The sequence below is a fragment of the Salmo trutta genome, chromosome 30 (genome assembly GCF_901001165.1).
Source record: "Salmo trutta chromosome 30, fSalTru1.1, whole genome shotgun sequence".
Lineage (NCBI taxonomy): Eukaryota > Metazoa > Chordata > Actinopteri > Salmoniformes > Salmonidae > Salmo > Salmo trutta.
Window position 1 is genome coordinate 12,014,003 of NC_042986.1, and position 25,483 is coordinate 12,039,485.

The following is a 25,483-nucleotide window of genomic DNA, read 5'->3' on the forward strand; positions in this document are numbered from 1 at the left end:
TAGGCTATTAATGACCATCAGGAGCATCAGAGCTTGGAGAAGCCTAATTACCGTGACTAAACGGTCACGTGGAATTTGACTACCATCATGACTCGTGACCCCCGGTGTGGAGGTAATACCATCACGTTAACAGCCCTAAGCAGTCAACCAACTTGGAATTCCAACTCGGGAACTCGGGCCTCCTTCTAGAGTTCTGACTTTCCAACTTAACCTCTCTTGGGTATGTGGGATGAAATCGTCCCACCTACTCAACAGCCAGTGGAATCCCGTGGCGCGTTATTCAAATACCTTAGAAATGCTATTGCTTCAATTTCTCAAACATATTACTATTTTACACCATTTTAAAGACAAGACTCTCGTTAATCTAACCACACTGTCCGATTTCAAAAAGGCTTTACAACAAAAGCAAAACATTAGATTATGTCAGCAGAGTACCCAGCCAGAAATAATCAGACACCCATTTTTCAAGCTATCATATAATGTCACATAAACCCAAACCACAGCTAAATGCAGCACTAACCTTTGATGATCTTCATCAGATGACACTTCTAGGACATTATGTTATACAATACATGCATGTTTTGTTCAATCAAGTTCATATTTATATCAAAAAACAGCTTTTTACATTAGCATGTGATGTTCAGAACTAGCATACCCACCGCAAACTTCCGGTGAATTTACTAAATTACTCACAATAAACGTTCACAAAAAACATAATTATTTTAAGAATTATAGATACAGAACTCCTTTATGCAATCGCTATGTCCGATTTTAAAATAGCATTTTGGCAAAAGCACATTTTGCAATATTCTGAGTAGATAGCCCAGCCATCACGGGCTAGCTAATTTGACACCCACCAAGTTTGGCCCTCACCAAACTCCGATTTACTATTAGAAACATTTGATTACCTTTGCTGTTCTTCGTCAGAATGCACTCCCAGAACTTCTACTTCAATAACAAATGTTGGTTTGGTTCAAAATAATCCATAGTTATCCTCTACGGGCCACGGGGGCAGTATTGAGAATTTTGAAAAAAATATGTGCCCATTTTTAACTGCCTCCTACACCAACTCAGAAGCTAGGATATGCATATTATTAACACATTCGGATAGAAAACACTCTGAATTTTCTAAAACAGTTTGAATGGTGTCTGTAAGTATAACAAAACTCATATTGCAGGCAAAAACCTGTGAAAAATAGATTTAAAAAAATGAGAATTTTGTGACTGTACTATTTAGTGTCATTGTTTTACAGATACCACAGTGAGAAAGGATTCAGTTCGCAACTCCTACTGCTTCCACTAGATGTCAACGATCTTTAGAAAGTTGTTGGAAGCATCTGTCATGAATACAGACCGAATTAGAATGCTTACAAGTTGACACGTCATCACTTCATTTTTTGCGCCTGCGCATGAATCTGAGAAGAGTGTCTTTGTCATAATCGTTTATTCTAGACACTTGATAGGTTGTGTGAAAATATTACTGATGTTTACTGATGTTTCACGTTAAAAATGGACCAAAAGATTAATGCTAAACAACGTTTGACATGTTTGAACAAACATAAATAGATTATTTACTAGGTTTTTTTTAGCTTTTCGGCGTGACTTTACACTGCCCACCTCATTTTGTGGGAGCCTACTGAACGCTAACTATTTGGACATAAATTATGAACTTTGTCAAAAGAAACCACATTTGTTCTGGACCTGGGATCGCTGGCAGCGCCTTCTGATGGAGATAATCAAAGGTAAGGGGATATTTAGAATGTTATTATCGATATTAGATGATGCTAATGCTAACGGTTTAGCTTAGCTTAGCTTATAGCTTAGCTTATGTTGTTAGCATAGTACCCAGTTTATAGCAAAATGTGATTTCCCAGTAAAGTTATTTTGAGATCTGGCCATTCGGTAGCAATTACGAGATGATAATATATTATTCTTTGAATGACAATATTATAATTTACCAATGTTTTCGAATAGTAATTCCGTGATTTGTAATGCTGGATTCACTGGGAGCATTCGAGCCGAAAAAAATTCTGAATTTCACCGCGACTGTAAATGCTGTTTTTGGATATAAATATGAACTTGATGGAACTAAAAATGCATGTATTGTCTAACATAATGTCCTATGAGTGTCATCTGATGCAGATTGTCAAAGGTAAGTGCATAATTCTAGCTAGTTTTCTGTCTGTTGATGCCCTTCTTTGAATTGGCTAAACATTACACGCAGCTATTGTCAATGTACTCTCCTCACATAACCTAACTTTATGCATTCTCCGTAAAGCCTCTGAAAATCGGACAGCGTGGTTAGATTTAGGAGATATATCTTTCAAATGGAGGAAAATAGTTGATTATTTGATTATTTGAAATGATTACTCTTGCAGTTTTGAATTCCCCGCCATGGTCACATGACAATGAATCCCAATACCGGGATAAGATCCGGCCTCAACAGGTTAAGTTCAAATATCCTCTGTTATGTTCGTGCGTTCAAGACACTATCCGAAGGGTGACAAAGGGTGACGCGCCCGACGTGTTTCGTGACAAAAAAAATCTAAATATTCCATTACCGTACTTCGAAGCATGTCAACCGCTGTTTAAAATCATTTTTTATGCGATTTTTCTCGTAAAAAAGCGATAATATTCCGACCGGGAAACCCTGTTTAAGTTCAAAGACGAAAAAATAAAAACATGGTGTCGCCTCGTGCACGCACCTCAGTCTCATTGTTCTCTGATCGACCATTATCCAAATGCGCTACTGTTTTTCAGCCAGGGCCTGCAAAGACATCATTCAGCATTTTGCCGCCTTCTGAGAGCCTATGGGAGCCGTAGGAAGTGTCACGTTACAGCAGAGATCCTCAGTTTTCAATAAAGAGAGTGTAGAAGCCCAAGAAATGGTCAGAGAGGGCACTTCCTGTAAGGAATCTTCTCAGGTTTTTGCCTGCCATATGAGTTCTGTTATACTCACAGACACCATTCAAACAGTTTTATAAACTTTAGGGTGTTTTCTATCCAAAGCCAAGAATTATATGCATATTCTAGTTTCTGGGCAGTAGTAATAACCAGATTAAATCGGGTAAGTTTTTTATCCGGCCGTGCAAATACTGCCCCCTACCCTAGAGAGGTTAAAGATCACTGACCTCATGATTTGACCTCGTATTTTTCTGAGTTCCCAGTTGTCTTGAAAGCACCATAGAACTCATGGTAGGCTACCCTTGCCCAGCTCATATCTGTGTGAAGCTGGATTCAGTGCTCTCGTCTGCATTAAAAACAAATATCGATCCAGGCTTCATGTGACAGCAGAGATGAGGTGCACACTGTCAACCTTGCCCCCTGACTTTAAAAAGCTCCGATGCGACATGCTTCAAGCACACCCATCTCATTAGTGGTGGTGAGATAAGAAACATTATGTCAGACTAATTTGCAATTAACTTCATAGCACCCCACATTAAACATTGGTTGGTAATTATATACTTTTTTTTCACATGGTTGGGGTCGCTAGAATTTCAGGTATCATAATGGGAACGGGGGCCAAAAAAGTTTGGGAACCCCTGACCTAAAGAAAAAGTAAACCAACATCTTCCATTAAAATACAGATATATTTTGACTCAGTTTACAAAAAAGTTGCTGTAGCTAGATTAAGTAAGAGTTAGTGTTATGTCTCGTGGGTTTCATAACCACATCTTTATGATGAAACGGGAGACGGGAATCAGTTCAACCATTTATCTGGAAAGTGCTCGGTCTATGATGCTCCGCAGCACAACCACAATACTCCACATCTCTTCCCCTCCTACTTAAATTGTCCCCATTATGAACAACAGTCCTGAGAAGGTGACTGTGAGCCCTTAGGTGATGACTGCTGGGTCAGGGTGTCACCCAGTAATAGTTCTGGACCACTCACAACTGGTGGTTCTGTCAGTGTGGCTTTACTCAAAAGTAACTGATCTGTGAGCCTTTTCCAGATGACATCCTGCAGTCTGTGTAGGACGCAGGACCAGTCTGAGAAATGACTGTCGCAGGAACCCGCTTTGGTCCGTTGAGGTAGTTCCTAGCAAAGACAGTTTCTCAGTTCACAATATTTGACCTCACTTTCGTGTTGACGTCACACTGACACCTTTGCGTTCTGAGGTTTTAGTAAGTCGAAGCTTGTGCAAAACTCTCTCTAACCCTAACCCAGAGGGCTCTCTATGGTCAGGGCGTGACAGGTTGAGGGAATATACAGGACGGACCTGTAAGAACATAAGACATTTCCTACAGTATACGCCACATAGGCCTATATAAAGTGCATTCGGAAAGTAATCAGACCCCTTGACTTTCTCCACATTTTGTTAGGTTACAGCCTAACATACTGACCACACCGCTCGCATCGCGTGCGTTGCAAAATACATTTACACATACGTTATTCAATCATTGCACCCACACTGCTCACGGGCTTCAGCGAGCGTCTGCGTGGCCAAGCGCTAAAATAGAAATTGATTCTATTTGTGACGCTCAACGCGCTGCAAGTCCGGCCTCTCCCATTTCCTCGTTGGTTTTTAGGAGCATTTACCCATGTGCCATCTCCTCATTGGTTTTTAGGAGCATATACCCACGTGGATGATTGAAAGATGAACTTAGGTCCACACTCCGGTAGGTTGTATTAATGCTGTAAGGTTGGTTGCCAACCGCCACATAAAGTCCAAAGAAGAAAAAGAAGACTTAAGAAAGGATGACGAGAAACAAATTCAGTTTATTGTTTTATCTGTGGATTAATTGTCGGAGTTGAGGACCTTGTGCATTTCAGGTAAAATAACAACCCAATGTTTATATACCAGGACAAATTAGCTAGCAACAGCAAGCTAGCTAGCTAAATTGCCATAAATGTGTAATGCTTTTTGACCTGTCCCCAAATTAATATAATTGGTTCAGAGTTTGTGTTGATATTTCAACCTACGTGTCCTGATCGCTTCTGGAGTGGGTGAACAAAATCAACGTGTGCGCGATGGCGCACGCAGATGCACGCACGCGTCCGGTTTGGTCAGCATGTTATCCTAAAATGGATTAAATTGTTCCCCCCCATCAATCTACATAAGTATTCAGAACCTTTATTCAGTACTTTGTTGAAGCACTTTGGCAGCGATTACAGCATCACGTCTTCTTGGGTAAGACGCTATGAGCATGGCACACCAGTATTTGGGGAGTTTCTCCCATTCCCATCCAAGCTCTGTCAGGTTGGATGGGGAGCATTGCTGCACCGCTATTTTCAGGTCTCTCCAGAGATGTTCGATCGGTTTAAGTCCAGGCTCTGGCTGGGCCACTCAAGGACATTCAGAAACTTGTCCCAAAGCCACTAAAGCCAGTATGAGGTACTGAGCGCTCTGGAGCAGGTTTTCATCAAGGATCTCTCTGTACTTTGCTCTGTTTATCTTTGCCTCGATCCTGACTAGTCTCCCAGTCCTTGCCACTGAAAAACTTCTCCACAGCATGGTGCTGCCACGACTATGTTTCACCTTAGGGATGGTGCCAGGTTTCCTCCAGACGTGACGCTTGGCATTCAGGCCAAAGAGTTCAATATTGGTTTCATCAGACCAGAGAATCTTGTTTCTCATGGTCTGAGAGTCTTTAGGTCCCCTTTGGCATACCTCAAGTGGGCTGTCATGTGCCTTTTATACTGAGGAATGGCTTCCGTCTGGCCACTACCATAAAGGCCTGATTGGTGGAGTGTTGCAGAGATGGTTGTCCTTCTGGAAGATTCTCCCATCTCCACAGAAGAACTCTAGAGCTCTGTGTTCTTGGGGATCTTCAATGCTGCAGAAATGTTTTGGTACCCTTCCCTAGATCTGTGTCTCGACACAATCCTGTCTCGGAGCTCTACGGACAATTCCTTCAACATAATGGCTTGGTTTTTGCTCTGAAATGCACTGTCAACTGTGGGAGCTTATATAGACAGGTGTGTGCCTTTCCAAATCATGTCCAGTCAATTGAATTTACCACAGGTGGACTCCAATCAAGTTGTTGAAACATCTCAAGGATGATCAATGGAAACAGGATGCACCTGAGATCAATTTCGAGTCTTATAGCAAAGGGTCTGAAAACGTATGTAAATAAGGTATTTCTATTTTTTATACATTTGCAAACATTTCTAAAAACCTGATTCTCGCTATGGCATTATGGGGTATTATGTGTAGATTATATTATGTGTAGATTTTATTTAATGAATTTTAAAATAAGGCTTTAACGTAACAAAATGTGGAAAAAGTCATGGGGTCTGAATACTTTCCGAAGGCACAGTAATTAAACAACATTGAAATACATTTCATTTTTATTCAATTTAGTTATATTTTGCTAATTGTAAGCTGCCTACAAATTTGACTTAATATATTTCATGATATGCAACAATCTTGATTTAGTGCATTATTATAGGGTAGGCTAAGCATTAGAATGAGCCGCCTCAATATTTGCAGCCGTGATAATATCTTTCTAGGAGCTGACCCGTGGTCAGTATTTTGGAATAATTTGAATGTTAAGGTAAGATTTTAATGGAGAAAGCTGATCCGAGAGCAGCTCTGACTTTCTTTCGATCCTCAACGAAGCACTTAGCGAACGTTCTCTCTACGTGGTGTTTTGGGAAACGCATGTTGCATCATGGGCCGTTGTTGAAATGATGCATCGTTAAAACACTCGTAAGCCTAAATTCCATTGCTTTCTGGAAACCGGCCCTGTACTGACAGCTCAGTTCTCCTGGAGAGGTAAGGTTTCGGTTTCGGAGCATCTCCTGCGACTTTACCTTTGATTATAATGCCCATCACATCAGATAACACCGGGTTGTTTCTTATGTTTCTCCACATTTGTGTTGAAGTGACTGGTGCGTTTTCCACTTGTCTGAAGTAGAAGATGTCCAATGGGCGTGACTGGCTTGACCACAGGTAGTGGTAACCTGGAAAGACCATCTGCGTTGCAGTACAGACTTGCAGTACTTGATGTCGTAGGTGTGTGCTGACAACAACAAAGCCCACCTTTGCATTCTGCTTGCAGCAAATTACAGAATCACAGAACGTGGTCCAAAGATGCTCGTCAGTGGACGATGATCTGTAAGAAGGGTGAACTACCTCCCATACAGATATGGTGAAACTTGTGTACTCTGAAAACAATCCCTAGGGTTTCTCGTTCTATCTGTGCGTTGTGACTTTCTTCTTTTTTCAATGTCCTCGAAGCGAAAGCGATCGGCTTCTCTTCACCAGAATGCATGACATGGGACACGACTGCTACCACACTATATTGACTAGCATCATAAGCTAGCTGGATGGGCAGTGAAAGGTCGAAGTGCGTCAGTGCCTCAGATTTCAGGAGAGTTTCCTTGGTTTGACAAATGCTTCCTCGCATTGTTCTGTAAATGAACATGTTTTGTCTTGACAGAGCAACTGATGCAGTGGCTTCAGCTTCATTGCTAGGCTTGGAATAAAGTGTTCATAGTAATTCACTAACCCCAGGAAAGAACGGTGTTGGCTGACGCTCTGAGGAGCTGGGGCATCCAAGATAGCCTTGACCTTGGACGGAGCCTTGTCAAAGCACGTAGTGTCGATGACGTGTCCGAGGTATTAAGAATGCACATTGGAAGTTACGAAATCACAGTTCGTAGTCCTTCAGTCTCTGTAATGTCGCATCCAAGTTCTGGAGATGGTTCCCTTTGTCCTTCCAGTAACAAGGATGTCATCCAGGTAGCATTGTACTCTTGGCAAACCACTCAAGATCCAGTCCATCGCCCTCTGGAACAGCTCTGGCTCTTTTGTGATTCCAAATGGTATATGACAGCAAGCAGCTTCTTTTCATCCACGTGCATATGCAAATACACTAGGACACTGTATGCCAGTGTGCTAGCTAGATAACAGCGTAAATTGCAGTGTGCGCGGCATGTAGTAAGTGAATGTGTAGGCACAATTTTGTCCTCATCCATGTCATTTGCAAGAACAAAATATTCAAACCGTTCTGTAACACTTTAATCAAACTGTCCAATGTTTCCAACAATTCCAGCCATTTTTCATTTCTCAATAGGCTTCTGATTGTCACTCACTTCAATATTGTCTTCATTCACTTCACTCACTGATGTTTCATCCTCAATTTCACTCATTTAGCAGTTTTAAAGTTCAAAGTTTGTCTTCACAGTTTAATACATGTCCTTTCCTTTACTCACTGTATATTCTTCCCTTTTTAATCACGTTGTTTTCCTGCTCCGACGTCCGTCTCAAACCTTTTCTGGAATCCATGACTATGCTAACCCTCTCTCTTAGCTAGCTCGACTATGCACTTGCCTCTGCTAGCAATACACCCTGCTAACATTAGCCTAGACAGTACCACAGACAGAGCAGTTCCCGTAGTTTCAGACTTACTCGTCGCCAATCCTTTTTTATGTCTCGTGGTTCTTTATAACAATTAAATAATGATGAGACGGAATCAGTTCAACCATTTAACAGGAAAGTGCTCGGTCTACAACATACAACAGCAAAATGTTCTACTCCCAAGAGTTTCAAAAAGCTTTTGTGTTATTTTCTTATGGCATGATGAGGGTGGATGGATCTTTTCGGAACAGGGTTGCTATTGAGTTCAGGCTCAGCATAGAGAAGAACGGTTAACTTAAGAACAAAACATGCCGATATATTCTGAAAGATCTTTTTCGAACGTATAAACTGTTTATTGCTTTTCTCTAACAGCTACAAGGGAATATGAGTATGCCTATATCAGAAAATTATCGTAAGAATTTGATCTGCTCTGTGTTCCTATGTAGAAAAAGTCAGACCCAATACAAAGTCTGTGGTCAGGAGTCCTCACCCTCATTCCAAAATGATGGGCATTAATATGGAGTTTGTCCCCCCTTGGTCCCCCCTACTGCTATAACAGACTCCACTCTTCTGGGAAGGCGTTCCAGTAGTGTTGGAACATTGCTTCGGGGACTTACTTCCATTCAGCCACAAGAGCATTAGTGAGGTTGGGCACTGATGTTGGGCGTTTAGACCTGGCTCGCAGTCAGCTTTCCAATTCATCCCAAAGGTGTTAGATGGGGTTGAGGCTAAAACTCCCTGCAAACCACCAAGTATTGGTGGTGAGGGGAAATGGCAAACTAAAATGATGCACAAGCCACCAAGCAATTATAGTGAGGAGGACCCTTCAAAAAAGTAAGCCAACCCCATTGGTATTCTAGTTGTACCGAGAATTAACATGATGTTGTCCAATATTTTACTGCAGAGAATCTTCGTTCTCCAGGGATGGGTCATGTGTGAGACCAAGGTCTCCTTCTGCCTATTCAGGTGCGAGATCCCCCTTACCAAAGCGCTGCAAAGGCTCAGACCCTATTTCTATGCCGGAAGCAAGTATGACACTTCTTTTTAAACCATGTTGAATGATATTCAAATTAGGCTATTACATTAGGAAGTGAACAAATGTAAATCTACTTTGTTTCAGAATTTAAAAAAAGAGTCCTATATCTCCTTTGTGACATCTGTGACCTTTTTAAAGGACAGTCGCCCGAGTCCGGAAGATTTATTAAAGATGGAAGAGCAGCTAATGGGGAATGATTTTCAAAATATTTGGTGAGAAATGAAATGTTTTATTGGTATGAGTTGAATGACAAATTGCCATGTAGTACTGGATGGGAAAATCCTGTACACGTGTAATGCATTATTTTCCTTTTGTAAAACTACAGATCTCTCAAAGCTGGGGGGGGGACATCCCAGACTGGGTGAAGAGAGCGATGCACCGGTAAACTATTACCATATTTGTTTCACTTTTAAATGAGGTCATGGTGTGTTGCTTGTAAAATACATATTTTGTCTTCTATACAGAACCCTGACAAACGGCCTCATGTCAATGATGAATATGAATGGAAACAAGCGTAAGAGGGCCTTTGAGGACTCCAACTTTTGCATCGTCATTATAGGTACAGTGGAGTCCAAGTCATGACATTTGGATACCTTTTCTAGCTAATATTGGCTTGTACATCTATTTTGGGGTGCAATAAATGAATTTAAACCGTTCTTGACTTTGACAAAAACAAATAGCATAACAGTTTTTACATGGATAAAGGTTTAAACACTGCTGTTCCAAGTTACTGCTCTCATTGTGTTACACGGAATGACAAGTATAGACCCTATGTCTAGAAGATACATTTTGCACCATGAGAAGAATTTGAGTATTGGAGTAGGCATATGCTACATGGCCAAGTATATGGACAGCTGCTTGTCGAACGTCTCATTCCAATATCATGGGCATTAATATGGAGTTAGTGTCCCCTATGCTGCTATAACAGCCTCCACTCTTCTGGGAAGGCTTCCCACTAGATGTTGGAACATTGCTGCGGGGACTTGCTTCCATTCAGCCACAAGAGCATTAGAGAGGTCGGGCACTGATGTTGGGCGATTATGCCTGGCTCGCAGTTGGCATTCCAATTCATCCCAAAGGTGTTCGATGGGGTTGAGATCAGGGCTCTGTTCAGGCCAGTCAAGTTCTTCCACACCGATCTTGACAAACCATTTCTGTATGGACCTTGCTTTGTGCACGGGGGCATTGTCATGCTGAAACAGGAAAGGGCCTCCCCCAAACTGTGTGTGGCTGAAATAGCCAAATCCACTAATTTTAAGGGGTGTCCACATACTTTGTATATACAGTGCAGCTTCTAGCCACAAAGTTGGAAACACAGAGTCGTGTAGAATGTCATTGTATGCTGTAGCATTATGATTTCCCTTCACTGGAACTAAGGGGCCTAGCCCAAACCATGAAATACAGACCCAGACCATTATTCCTCCTCCACCAAACTTTACAGTTGGCACTATGCATTGTGGCAGGTAGCGTTCACCTGGCATCCGCCAAACCCAGATTCGTCCGTCAGACTGCCAGATGGTGAAATGTGATTCAGCACTTCAGAAAACACATTTCCACTGCTCCAGAGACTAATGGTGGTGAGCTTTACACCACTCCAGCCAACGCTTGGCATTGCGAATGGTAATCTTAGTCTTGTGTGCGGCTGGTCGGCCATGGAAACCCATTTCATGAAGCTCCTGATGAACAGTTATTGTGCTGACGTTGCTTCCAGAGGCAGTTTGGAACTCGTAGTAGGTGTTGCAAACAAGGACAGACAATTTTTACACGCTTCAGCACACGGCGGTCCCGTTCTGTGAGCTTGTGTGGCCTACCACTTCATGGTTGAGCCGTTGTTGCTCCTAGACTTTCCACTGCACAATAACAGCACTTACAGTTGACCGAGGCAGCTCTAGCAGGGCAGAAATTTGACAGTGCCATGTTGAAAGTCACTGAGCTCTTCAGTACGGGCCATTCTACTGCCAATGTTTTTGTATTGACATTGCATGGCTGTGTGCTCGATTTTATACACCTGTCAGCAACTGGTGTGGCTGAAATAGCCAAATCCACTAATTTTAAGGGGTGTCCACATACTTTTGGCCATGCAGTGTATGTCGGATGGCCCAATGTGCATTTCTGATTGTAATGTTTGATTGAAGGCTGTCAATATCTGCCCTTGCATGGAATAGTCAGAACAGAAGTGTCTCAGTGGTAAAAAACAACTAACTGGCATACATATTGTTTGGAACTTGGAATGACAGACCTCAAGAATATCTTCTTTGAATATTGTGTATGTTGCACCTGAACAAAAGAGGGCAAAAGAGGGCACTGAACAGAGGTATATTTGTAATGTACAGTTGGCTAGGAGCAGAAACAGTATTGAAACAGTAATAAATTGTGAAATTGAGTTCTCTACTGTTTTTCTTTGCCCTGGCTGACCCTAAGTCTCTTTGCACTATCCTACAACCAAACAAGCCATTTACAACATATAACCATTATAGCTACCCTGAGACCATTTTTGTTCACAGCACTCTCCATCAGAGGTATTAACTGACAGCGGTACTCTCTGAGGACCCCAGACTATTCTCAGGTTATCAAGCAAGATGAACCTAATGGCCCTCCTCTCACTGGTAATCATTTTATGATGACCTAAAAGTACACATCAGAGGTACTTGGGCAACTTCACTGATTCAGCAGGCTGCCTCCTTGAAGACCTCCTATTGTTTTTACCTTCTCAGTGTGGCTTGGTGTTGTACCTATACCAACCTTATATGTTCATAGAAATGTTCTGTTTAATTCAGAAACACCCTTTGGTGTTTCTCTCACTACTATGGGATTAAAGACTCTAAAAAACTAAAGAATCACTTGAATATCCACTACTGCTCCAGTAATGGTTGTAGCCTTTCAAAGCTACTATTATACTGCCCAATCGGTCTGACAGAGATACAGAGTAATTACACAAAAGTGAATGCAATTAGCTCACAGGCAAGGCCCAGGTCTCAAGGACAGAGACAAAGGTATAATCTGGGCTAGTAGAAAATATAGTACAGAGACTGGTATGCATACTAGTATTGTTACGGTATAGGTTACAATCGTAAATGACCAGCTATGATTATTATCCTGATTTGTATCTACAATTATTGTATATAGCTGCATTAGCATATTTAATGACAATGGATATAACTCCTATTTAGAATTGTGTCTATCCTTACTGCTATAGGAGGGGCAATATTATAAATGATCACTAGGTTGATAGAAGCGGAACCATTTTCATATATAATTAATGTAACGCCCTGGCCATAGAGAGGGTTTTTTGTTCTCTATTTTTGGTTAGGCCAGGGTGTCACATGGGTGGATGTTCTAGGTTTCTTTTTCTATGTTGGTGTGTTACGTTGTTTCGGCCGTGTATGGCTCTCAATCAGGAACAGCTGTAGATCGTTGTTGCTGATTGAGAGTCATACATAGGCAGCCTGTTTTTCCTTTGGGGTTTGACAGAACTGTTGCTGGTCGTTTTTTGGTTCTTTTTTGTATAGTGTTCATTCGGTTATTAAAATATCTTGTAAGATGAACACATCCTCCGCTGCACCTTGGTCTCATTTGAACGACGGCCGTTACAATTAATCAATTATATTTCTAATTTTCCTCATGGTTGATTTGTATAATCTTATGTAGGCAGGTGGACTGGTTGCTTCCATGAATACATATTACACTTAATTTGTTTTCATAAAACAAACAACATCGGCATTGTCAGTGCTCAGTGTGTTTGTCTCAATAGCTCTGTTTGGCCAGTAGGAAATGCCAGCCACAATAGAAAGATCATTTGAAATCACGGTCTGGATGTAAGGGCTACATCAATGATATTCAGCTAGATACAGAAGAGACCACTATGAGCAACTATACCATATATTACAGTAATTCCACCCGGCACACATAATCCATTACATATATTTTAACCCAGTATCATGTCATGGACATATTTGTTATTCCAGCACTGTACACCTGATTCAATTAATCAAGAGCTTGATGATTAGGTCCATTGACTACTTGAATCAGGAGTGCTTGTGTTGGAATAGAACACATTTGTGGAATGACTAGGGCTCCCCAAGGAATAGACCCCAACTGAAGGGAGTCAACATCTCATTTTGAAAGATCATCCTGAATTGAAGTGATTGAGGAACAAAACACACAACGCCTAATCAAAACAACACCTCACTTTCAAACATCTTATATGCAGCCCATACTAACTGTGCATTATTCATCAGAAGGACTTGAAGTGTTTGTTTTACAGAGTAAGTAGATGGGTAAAGAAAAACTCACAATCCCTGTTTCATACTGAAGGTACATGTTGCCAATGAAAAGATCTGCTGAATTATTTTTGTCTGCAAAGGAGCCATTTACCAACATTATAAGATGTAGACTCATTTATCTGGAAGCTTGTTTGTCAGGTTTCAATGCACAGCACATGACAGTAGATTACAATTCTTCACCAGCATGGTCTCACATTGCTTTTCAGATGATCAGGATGTTGCGTTTCTCCATCTTAATATCATGTCAATATAATGATTAAATTAATGACTGATAAAAATGTGAGACATATGACAGGGCAATGAGGCAATTGGGCTGTGCTTACACAGGCAGACCAATTTTTATCTTTTGCCACTAATTTACCAATCAAAACAGATCTTTTGCCAATAATTTGGCAAAAAAACAGAATTGGGCTGCCTGTGTAAATGCAGCCTTAGTGATCAATACTGTTGAAAAACAGTGCACACCATGCATTACATTGTGTGAGACTTTAGCCTTACACTGTCTGGTTGTTGGCTTAATTGAAGTGTATAACTCCTGCTGATATCATTAAAATGTGATAGGAATCATCATGTTAGACACCCTAGGGTTCAGCGATTTCCTCAGGAAACTGTGATAACTCATGGCGGCACTCTTGGTATGACAACTGTGAGCTGAGAAAACGTAACACATAACACACACCACACAGACTGCCAGCACTAGGACAGTTGCCTTGGCAACTGCTCGAAGCCTCCAGCTCCGTCTCCCAGTGCAGTTGTTGCTTCAACGTTGAGACTAGGTAGGATTTCTTTTTTATAGATCTGCACCATGATGCATCTCTATGGACTGCTGTGGGAGCTAGACCCTGTAATTACTTGTGTTTGCTCAGTGTGTGTGTGTGTGTGTGTGTGTGTGTGTGTGTGTGTGTTTGCTCAGTGTATGTGTGTGTGTGTGTGTGTGTTTGCTCAGTGTATGTGTGTGTGTGTGTGTGTGTGGTGGAGGGGGGGGGGGTTGAACATTAAGGTGTTATGATATAAAAATGCTCAAGGACTCCAGCCACCCTCATAGACGGTTCTGTCTGCTACCGCACGGCAAGCGGTAACGGAGCACCAAGTCTAGGTCCAAGAGGCTCCTAAATAGCTTCTACCCCCAAGCCATAAGACTCCTCAACAGCTAATCAAATGGCTACCCAGACCATTTGCATTTCCCCCCCTCTGGAACGCTGCTACTACTCTCTGTTATTATCTATGCATAGACACTTTAATAACTCCACCTACATGTACAGTCGTGAACCAAATTTTTTAGAATGACACAAATATCAATTTTCAAAGTCTGCTGCCTCAGTTTGTATGATGGCAATTTGCATATACTCCAGAATGTTATGAAGACTGATCAGATGAATTGCAATTAATTGCAAAGTCCCTCTTTGCCATGCAAATGAACTGAATCCCAAAAAACATTTCCACTGCATTTCCACTGCATTTCAGCCCTGATTCTCTCGTTAACACAGGTGTGAGTGTTGACGAGGACAAGGCTGGACGAGGACAAACCATGGTTACAGGCAAGGTAACACGTGCCGTCATCATTGCTTTGCTGTATTCAGTATTCAATAGTAACATCTGAAAAAAATATCTAAAGACACTGAAGCAGCAAACTTTGTGGAAATTAATATTTGTGTCATTCTCAAAACTTTTGGCCATGACTGTACATATTACCTCAATTACCTCGACATCGGTACCCCTTGTATATAGTCCCGCTATTGTTATTTACTGTTGCTCTTTAATTATTTGTTATTCTTATCTCTTACTTATATTTTTTATATTTATTTCAAAAGTTTCTTTAAATAAAAAAGGAAAAATATATTTTTAGTATTTGTTAGTATTTTTTTGTTGTTGTAGGTATTATCTTAAAACTGCATTGTTGGTTGAGGGCTTTTAAGTAAGCACTTCACTCTAAGGTCTACCTGTGGCTCAGTTGGTAGAGCATGGTGTTTGCAACGCCAGCATGGTGTGTGCAACGCCAGGGTTGTGGGTTTGTATTCCCATGGGGGGCCAGTACGAAAAATGTAAAAAATAAAATAAAAAAAATGCATGAAATGTAATGCATTCACTACTGTAAGTCGCTCTGGATAAGAGCGTCTGCTAAATGACTTAAATGTAAATGTCTACAACTGTTGTTTTCGGCACGTGACAAATACAATTTGATTTGTTAATGTGCCCAAAAATATTTAGCATCAAATGAATCTATAGTATGCGTGGGCATAACTTTTCAAGGTGACATAGCAAACCAGTTTATGCCTTTAAAAAACATCTGATGTATAGGATTGACATAATGACAAAGCAAAAAGTTTTTGAGACATTTTTGCAAATATCATATCACATTTACATAAGTTTCACACCCTTTAATCAGTACTTTGTTGAAGCACCTTTGGCAGTGATTACTGCCTCAAGTCTTCTTGGGTATGACGCTAAGCTTAGCACACCTGTATTTGGGGAGTTTATCCGATTCTTCTCTGCAGATCCTTTCAATCTTTGTTATGATGGAAGGGGAGTGTCGCTGCACAGCTATTTTCAGGTCTCTCCAGAGATGTTAGATCGGGTTCAAGTCCAGGCTCTGGCTGGGCCACTCAAAGACATTCAGAGACTTGTCCCGAAGCCACTCCTGTATTGTCTTCGCTGTGTGCTTAGGGTTGTTGCCTTGTAGGAAGTTGAAGGTGAACATTTGCCCCGGTCTGAGGTCCTGAGCGCTCTGGAGCAAGTTTTCATCAAGGATCTCTCTCCACTTTGCCCGTTCATCTTACCCTCGATCCTGACTAGTCTCCCAGTCCCTGCCGCTGAAAAGCATCCCCACAGTATGATGCTGCCACCACCATGCTTCACTGTAAAGATGGTGCCAGGTTTCCTCCAGATGTGACGCTTGGAATTCAGGCCAAAGAGTTCAATCTTGGTTTCATCAGACCAGAGAATCATATTTATCATGGTCAGAGTCCTTTAGGTGCCTTTGGCAAACTCCAAGTGGGCTGTCATGTGCCTTTTACTGAGGATTGGCTTCCATCTGACCACTCTACCATAAAGGCCTGATTGTGGAGTGCTGCAGAGATGGTTGTCCTTATGGAAGGCTCTCCCATCTCCACAGAGGAACTCTGGAGCTCTGTCAGAGTGACCATGGGTTCTTGGTCACATCCCTGACCAAGGCCCTTCTCCCCCGATTGCTCAGTATGGCTGGGAAGCCAGCTCTAGGAAGAGTCTTGGTGGTTCCAAACTTCTTCCATTTAAGAATGATGGAGGCCACTGTGTTCTTGGGGACCTTCAATAGTGCAAAATATTTTTAGTACCCTTTCCCAGATCTGTGCCTCAACAGTCTCAGAGCTCTACTGACAATTCCTTCGTGTTTATTGCCTTTACTGTAATGATTATTTAGAGAGGTCCTACAGACAATAGTCTCTCACCTTTTTTACTTCTCCCAATCTGTCAGAGTTTAGGTGGGTTGTTAGTCTGAAGTAGGCTACAATAGAAGTTGTTGGTATCCTGCAAGGAGACCGGTGATGGAAACCTGTCACCATCAGCCCCATAGAGTTTTTTCTCATTGTAAGGCAATACTTTCCAACATGTCTTCACAATAAAAGCTTAGTCAATAATCGATACTGAAAGACGTCGGTGAAAAAGCTGATTTGATAATAAACTGAAAATTATACGATAGCCTATGATATCGCTTGCATAAAACACATATTATCCAAAATGTTCCTTCCTCTTTACGACTAAATGGGTATTTTATCGATGGAATAGTCATTTACAGAATAAAAGTCTAATGAAGAGAGAAATGCAAATAGTGTAGGAGAGCGATGCAAAACAATCCCGAGCAGAATTTGCAGAAGAAAGATACGTCACCGACTGTGGTAGCTTTTTCCTGGTGCATTCACTTGTCTCATCACGATATTGTATTTATTCTTTACCTTCCCGGTAACAGTCAACACTTCATGAATAAGTTGTTAACACCATTGTGTATTGCTCCTTCTTTTATGATAACTTACTGATTGTCACTTAAAACAAAACTTCATACTTTATGAAATGTTTTTCATTTGCAAATACCTTTATTTTGTACATGATTTCTGTACCTTTTCTGCTTAGCTCAAATGCAATGGTTTATATAAATCATAAAATATGATGTACTCTTTCATCCCTGTTGAAAAGGTATGCAAGGCAGACATCACCCTCTCCTGGCAGCCATAAACATTTACATAAATGTGTGTGGATAGTACAGGGCTAACAGATTTGTAAAATAGGTTGAGGATATATTTATTTTGTTTGTCTTTATTTATTCAAAATGGCTTTGATGTTCTTTGGAGAAACATTGAGGTGAAAACATTCAACTTCTACAACTAAGAAGGATCCTGGATATTACATGTTTTCCTCAAGTGATATAACTCAAATCAAGCTACAAGTCAGCTTGATCTTTCAATTAAACATTATAAAAGCAAAGAAAACAGAAAAATAAGCCGACACAATCCTTTTTTCAGTGACATTAGATTAGTCCATTTACAATGGCCATCCCTATGGCATTGTCCATTAGCTGTTATAAAGAGGCACTACCCTCTCTATCGTCGCCCTGCAGATAGGGCACTTTTTTGGCTCTGGCAGAGCCTGGTAGCACCAGTCACAGGCACAGACATGCCCACACTCCAGGAACACACAGGAACGCTTCTGGCTCAAACAAACTGTACAGGCACTAGTGGAAACACTGGCCTCCTCCACATTCAGCTCCCTCATCCTCTTCCTCTGCTGCTCCTTGAATTCCTCCAGAACATTCTTCTTCTTCCTGCTCTGTCTATGGTAAGCCCACTGCTTCCACAGGATGAAGAAGAGCGTTGTGGAAGCAACCACACCAAACATCATGGTCAGGATCCTCCAGAACCTGACGCTGCTCTGCTGCTTCTCCACCAGGGAGTCATAGTCCAGTCGGCTGAGGAAGTACCTCAGGCCCTGCTTGGGAGGCTGGAGCTTCACCAGGTTGTTGTCCAGCACCAGCTCCCCGACCCCGGTCACACTCTCCCCTAGACGCAACATCTCCTCCATCTCGTGGATACCTAAGATAATAATAATAATAATAACAACATACCATTTAGGATAGAATTTTATTGATTGATATACTTTTATCCAATAAATCAATCACAAAGTACATTACATTATTCAAATGACTAATTCCTCACGAAACCAGGACAAAAAAAGACCATGATTTTGGAGATTTTCACAAAATAATCCATAGAATAGTCCTTTGGAGGAAGAATTGTTGACATATGATGTTTGAATCTAAAAGCATAATTGAGAAATAATTTATCAAAGTTGGCATATTTGACATTTTGGCCTTACCCAGGGATTTCTGCTAGGTTAAAAGTTATGGCCCATTTTATACAGAGAAATTTGCATAGTAGGCAATGTAACCAATCACAGCCCTCGTTTTACTTACTTGTAACATTGCACATCCTGCAAATCACCAGCAGAGAGCAACCATTTTGAATACAGTTCCCCATTCGGTAATTTTTTCAAATTTGATCACAACCATTGGTGTAGTGGTGCCTCCAATTTGGCAAAAAAAATCCCAAACGGCCCAAAGGAAAGGCGCCCTGTTCGAAACTTATGAGAAACAGTGAGACTCTGAATGATCTAAAATAATAAATCCCTTATTCATACCCCTTGACTTATTGCACATTTTGTTGTGTTACAGCTGGAATTCAAAATTGATTAAATATATTTTTTTCTCTGACCCATCTACACACAATACCCCATAATGACATAGTGAAAACATGTTTTTTGAAATTGTTGGGTTATGTATTGAAAAGGAAATAGAGACATATCTCATTTACAAAAGTATTCACACCCGAGTCAATACTTTCTGGGTAAGTGTAAGCGCCTTCCACACCTGGATTGTGCAATATTTGCCCATTATTCTTTAAAAAAATTCTTCAAGCTCAAATTGGTTGTTGATCATTGCTAGACAACTATTTTCAGGTCTTGCCATACATTTTCAAGCAGATTTAAGTCAAATCTGTAACTTGGCCACTCAGGAACATTCACTGTTTTCTTGGTAAACAACTCCAGTGTAGATTTGGCCTTGTGTTTTTAAGTTATTTTCCTGCTTAAAGGTAAATTAATCTCCTAGTGTCTAGTGGAAAGCAGACTGGCGGGTAAGATGTCTATTTCACCAGCCACGTTGGCAGATTGTCAGGACTCTACAGTGCAGGCATTTCACTTGTGAATAAAAATAGTCAAGTATGATCACATTTACAGTAAAAGAAATGCAGCAGTAGCTGTTTTCATCGTACTTTCACCGTTTTGCTTCATAGCTGGTAAATTAATCGCGCAAAGTCAAAGAACTACAAATCCTATATACTGTAGCCTATTCCACCTCGCACTGCAACACTTCCTGGCTGGGGGCTGTACGCACCTGAAGATCTGAGTGAAAGACACCTTTTTAGAAGCGCTGTGCACAGGCATAAAATATGCTATAATTCACTTGAAGTAAAAGTCTACTAAAGTGAGACTTTATCCTTGTGTTTCTTGGCTACTTACATTGTTTTGTTCACAAGCTAGGTTGTTTTCTATGTTTGAGTTTCAACTGCTAGTGAAGAGAAAACCACTTCTACTAGTCAGACTCAATATCACAGGCACAAACATGACTTGAGTCTCACTACCAAGGTAACCTTCCACCCTTAAAGGGGGCTGGTGAACATTTTTGTCTCATCTGTGATATTTTGGTTAAAAGACTGTTTGTATTATTCAATATACCACATTAGTTAGTTACTAGTAATACATGTACTGTTTTAAAAACATTACAAAGCATGCTCATCTGGTTTGTTGTGTGTTTTGTTGGTGTAATTTAGTGGTTTCAAAACTATTTTAGCTGGTAAAAAATCTGAGTGGCTGGTAGATTTTTAAATCTACCTGCCAACAACAGTGGTAGATTTTTAAATCTACCTGCCACAGCGGTTCGTGGACCAAAAAGTACATTTTATGCCCTGGTACTCAGTAATGTGTTGAATTGGATTTGCCCCAAACATAACACATTGTATTCAGGACACATTTTATGCAGTTTTACTTTAGTGCCTTGTTGCAAACAGGATACATGTTTTGGAATATTTAAATTCTGTACAGGCTTCCTTCTTTTCACTCTGTCAATTAGGTTAGTATTATGGAGTAACTACAATGTTGTTGATCCATCCTCAGTTCTCATATTATAACCATTTAATGCTATAACTGCTTTAAAGTCACCATTGGCCTCATGGTGAAATCCCTGAGTAGTTTCCTTTCTCTCCGGCAACTGAGTTAGGAAGGACGCCTGTAACTTTTTAGTGACTGGGTGTATTGATACACCATCCAAAGTGTATAACTTCACCATGCTCAAAGGGATATTCGATGTCTGCTTTTTATATTTTTACCCATCTACCAATAGGTGCCCTTTGCGAAGCATTGGAAAACCTCTCTGATCTCCGACTACCGAACCGTAGCACTCATGTTCTATAGCCATGAAGTGCTTTGAAAGGCTGGTCACGGCTTACATAAACACCATTATCCCAGAAACCCTAGACCCACTCCAATTTGCATACCACCCCAACAGATCCACAGATGATGCAATCTCTATTGCACTCCACACTGCCCTTTCCCACCTGGACAAAAGGAACACCTCTGTGAGAATGCTATTCATTGACTACAGCTCAGTGTTCAACACCATAGTACCCTCAAAGCTCATCACTAAGCTAAGGACTCTGGGACTAAACACCTCCCTCTGCAACTGGATCCTGAACCTCCTGCCCGGCCGCCCCGTCGATCAAGTCCCTGAGCTGACAAGTTAAAAATCTGTCATTCTGCCCCTGAACAAGGCAGTTAACCCACTGTTCCTAGGCCGTCATTGTAAATAAGAATTTGTTCTTGCCTAGTTAAATAAAGGTTAAATAAAAAATTGCCGATGACAACAGTGGTAGGCCCGATCACCGACAACGATGAGACAGCCTATAGGGAGATCAGAGACCTGGCCGTGTGGTGCCAAGAAAACAACATCTCCCACAATGTGATCAAGACAAAGGAGATGATTGTGGACTACAGGAAAAAGAGGACTGAGCACACCCCCATTCTCATCGACGGGGCTGTAGTGGAGCAGGTTGAGAGCTTCAAGTTCCTTGGTGTCCACATCACCAACAAACTAACATGGTTCAAGCACACCAAGACAGTTGTGAAGAGGGCATGACAGAACCTATTCCCCCTCAGGAGATTTGGCATGGGTCTTCAGATCCTCAAAAGGTTCTACAGCTGCACCATCAAGAGCATCCTGACTGGTTGCATCACTGCCTGGTATGGCAACTGCTCGGCCTCCGACCACAAAGCACTACAGAGGGTAGTGCGAACGGCCCAGTACATCACTGGGGTCAAGCTTCCTACCATCCAGAACCTCTATACCAGGCAGTGTCAGAGGAAGACCCTAAAAATTGTCAGACTCCAGCCACCCTAGTCATAGACTGTTCTCTTTGCTACCGAACGACAAGCGGTACCCGAGCGCCAAGTCTAGGTCCAAGAGGCTTTTAAACAGCTTCTACCCCCAAGCCATAAGACTCCTGAACATCTAATCAAATGGCTATCCAGACTATTTGCATTGCCTGCCCCCCCATTTTATGCTGCTGCTACTCTCTGTTATTGTCTATGCATCGTCACTTTAATAACTCTACCAACATGTACATATTACCTCAACTAACCGGTACCCCCGAACATTGACTCTGTTCCAGTACCCCCTGTATATAGCCTCAATATTGTTATTTTACTGCTGCTTTTTAATTATTTGTTACTTTTATTTCTTTCTTATTTTTGAAAGTATTTTTTCTTAGAACTGCATTGTTGGTTAAGGGCTTGTAAGTAAGCCTTTCACTAAGGTTGTATTCGGCGCATGTGACATGATACAGCGTATACCTCCACTACACTAGTTTGATATGCATTGAGCGGATGAATGAGTATACACGATGCCCACAAAAAAGTGTGTTTACCCTCCACTACACCACTGATCATAACTCTAAAAGCTGCAGCGATTCCAATCTAGAACTTTGATATGCCTGTGTGTAATATTCATCAATATATTTAAACTTTTGCCTAATCAAAAATGGTATATTTTCAATAAAATTAAGTCAAGATACTACTCATATTACAGAGCAAGCAGTAAAGCTTCATTACACATTTTTTCTTTGTAGCACCTACAGATTAAACATTATGGAGTCCTGAAGGAGGCCTGGGTCCAAAATGGCAGAAATATATTAACTTTGCTTTGATTAATTATTTAAAAATTATGCTTTTAGATACAAAAGTCAAATATATATATATCAACAACCCTTCTTCCCAAGGACCATTCCATGGATTACATTTATTTAAAATCATGGTATTTCCCCCCCCCCCCTAGTTTAGTGAGTAATCACTCAGTAGTGAGTGAGATTTTCCCTGTATGGGTGGCCCTAGTAGGAATTGAACCCACAACCCTGGTGTTGCAAAGACCATGCTCTACCAACTGAGCCACACAGGACCACACCTTTAGGGCGCTCCCCGCTGATGAAGTGGCCGATGACGTTGGTCAGGGACTGGGCAGTGGGGTGAAAGTTCTCATAGGTGGTCTCCAGGTCCAGCTCCGAGGAGTCCAGGGGACGGATGACCCGGATGGTGGCTGCCACAGCCTCGTCATGGGACACCAGGTCAAAGGGCACCGTGTTGGTACGCTGGTGGATGACCTTTTCACTCTCGTTCCTGACAGGTATAAAATATTAGAGATACCTACAGAGATGTGTATCCACAAAAAGATGCAGTATAGAGCATAATGTTTTTAATCATCAAGTTTGTTTGTTTTTATAACGTTTTTTTTTTTTAAATGCTACCATATTTATTGTTTCATTCTAGGAGGTAGCATAAGCAGAACAAAAGTTAGCCATTACTAGGCCATCGTCAGTGTGTGAAAGTGTCTCCACACACAAAAAATAAATCCACACAAATTGAGCCTCCTAACAGCCATCAGTAAGAGAGGGTGCAAAATATTATCATAACACTTCAGTGTACTTTAGCACTTACCAGAGATGAGTGGTGCGATTCCACACCATCTTCTTCTCCTTTAGAGTTAACCTCTCGATGACCCCTTTGCAGTTGTCCACAAACTGGCTGTTCAAGGTTTCTTTCACAGATCTCACAACACCTTCAATAACAGCGTACGGGACACATTTTCCTGGTGCTTCTGTCAGGATGTTCTTCATATCCTGATCAATAGACACTTTCTTGGCTCCCTGTAAAACATAAATGATATTGAATAACAATCAAAAACCTAAAATAATCATTGTCAATGCAGTTATAGTCACTGTGATTAAGTTAAATCATTTCCTGGTAAACTGCAATGATAGAAAAACACTGTCTGAACTATTGATAATGTTACATTGGATTTCTGGGCGCAGTGGTGTGCTCTGGTAAGTTGCAAACAAAGCATTTTAAACTCCCTTCAATGTGTCGCTTGCCAATGTTTAGCCTAACTACTAAACATGCTACTAACAGATTTAAAGAGATAAGGTAGATAAGATAGATGAGGCAAGGCTGTAATGTGATTACCTTTAATCTTGCTACTGTTGTTGTCCTCCTCCTGTACACAGAGTAGAAGACTGCAGTCAGTGCTGAGCTGGTGGCTAATAGCAGGAATTGGGCTGTGGAGGGTTTCCCACTAGTATCCATCCTGTGATCTTCTGTTTGATCTGAAACAACAAAGACTATGTCAAAGAACACAAGAGCAAGGTGTATGGATCCACATCTGGGCCGTAAATCAGATGACAATTGTTGCCCTGCCATTGACAGACTATAAGGCTATGGTCATGTGATTCAATGTTAGTTGGACCTTATGGAATGTATGAATGCCATGGAATTACAGTATTATATTTGTCAGCCTAAAAACCCATACTTACAGAGACTTGACTGCCACCTAGCTATTTTTAGCTAACCCTGGAGTTCTCTCTTTTGGGCTAGCCAAAATCAACTTGGGTTGATGAGTGACTTTCTGGAGGTGAGTGACCATTTCAAATGCTAATGATAACGTTGTCGCCAAAATACAAAATAAAATATTTGGTATCATGCAATTATACAAAATCGATTGACTAAACAGGTTTGTTGACATTACTCTAACTACCTAATTAGTTAGCTACTGTAGTTAACGTTACCTAACATAATTAGTTAGCATAGCTAAGGGCGGGCTCTGTAATTTAGCCCTGTACTGACGTAACTAGCTAGCTAGTTGTAAACACATATTTCTCATCAAGCTCATTTTAATAGACTAGCTACTTTTATATTTTAAAAACTATTGATTTCATTCCAAGATTAGCTAAATAAAGCCACATCTAATTGCTAGTTTGGGCTCACCCTCCACTTCCTTACATAGTATTTATTTTTATTTGTTTTTAATGTTCTACTTCTTCTTCGATGAGGTTTAACGGCGGTTGGCATCCAATAAATGTTGCATTACTGCCACCTACTAGACTGGAGTATAACTCCCTTATACAATGCTTATATATATATATATATATATATATATATACACACACACACACACACACACAACAAATATCTTACCATCTAACACTACACTCACAAGAAAAATTCTAAATAATAATAAATACCATAATCCACTATTTAAATCTATTTAGTCCTACCTCAGGCCAACAACGTGAAAGGATGGGACACCACCACTTAACACATTCTGTAACAATTCTGATGTCAAGTCTCGCACACCCAAATACCTCTCTGCAGCTGCCACCACAACCTCTATTTTCTGTGACTTACGTTCTATCTCTGCATTACAGTTAATAACCATTGCTATAAATGCCAAAAAT

General features: G+C 40.9%; 1 protein-coding gene across 2 annotated transcripts; it reads right to left on the reverse strand.

Annotated features, from left to right (window-relative positions):
* Positions 1 to 17,670: 17,670 nt before the first annotated feature.
* Positions 17,671 to 25,055, reverse strand: LOC115167967 (mitochondrial ubiquitin ligase activator of NFKB 1). Of its 2 annotated transcripts, none has more exons than XM_029722764.1 (5): positions 24,563 to 25,055; positions 24,216 to 24,355; positions 23,691 to 23,899; positions 23,161 to 23,372; positions 17,671 to 18,685 (listed from the first exon to the last, which is right to left on the reverse strand). In XM_029722764.1, exons 2-5 carry the CDS (start codon positions 24,333 to 24,335, stop codon positions 18,168 to 18,170), a joined length of 1,059 nt encoding a protein of 352 aa, XP_029578624.1. In that variant the 5' UTR covers positions 24,336 to 24,355; positions 24,563 to 25,055; the 3' UTR covers positions 17,671 to 18,167. The 2 variants fall into 2 exon arrangements, with proteins under 2 accessions (XP_029578624.1, XP_029578625.1); XM_029722765.1 differs by having other exon boundaries at positions 25,014 to 25,032.
* Positions 25,056 to 25,483: the final 428 nt, after the last annotated feature.

Excerpts from the sequence above, each read along its gene's own strand:
- LOC115167967 (XM_029722764.1), bottom strand. The coding sequence starts at position 24,335 with ATGGATACTAGTGGGAAACCCTCCACAGCCCAATTCCTGCTATTAGCC. Across the intron at positions 23,373-23,690 it reads AATCGCACCACTCATCTCTG|GAACGAGAGTGAAAAGGTCA; the intron begins GTAAGTGCTAAA and ends TATACCTGTCAG. Across the intron at positions 18,686-23,160 it reads CAGCGGGGAGCGCCCTAAAG|GTATCCACGAGATGGAGGAG; the intron begins GTGTGGTCCTGT and ends TTATTATCTTAG.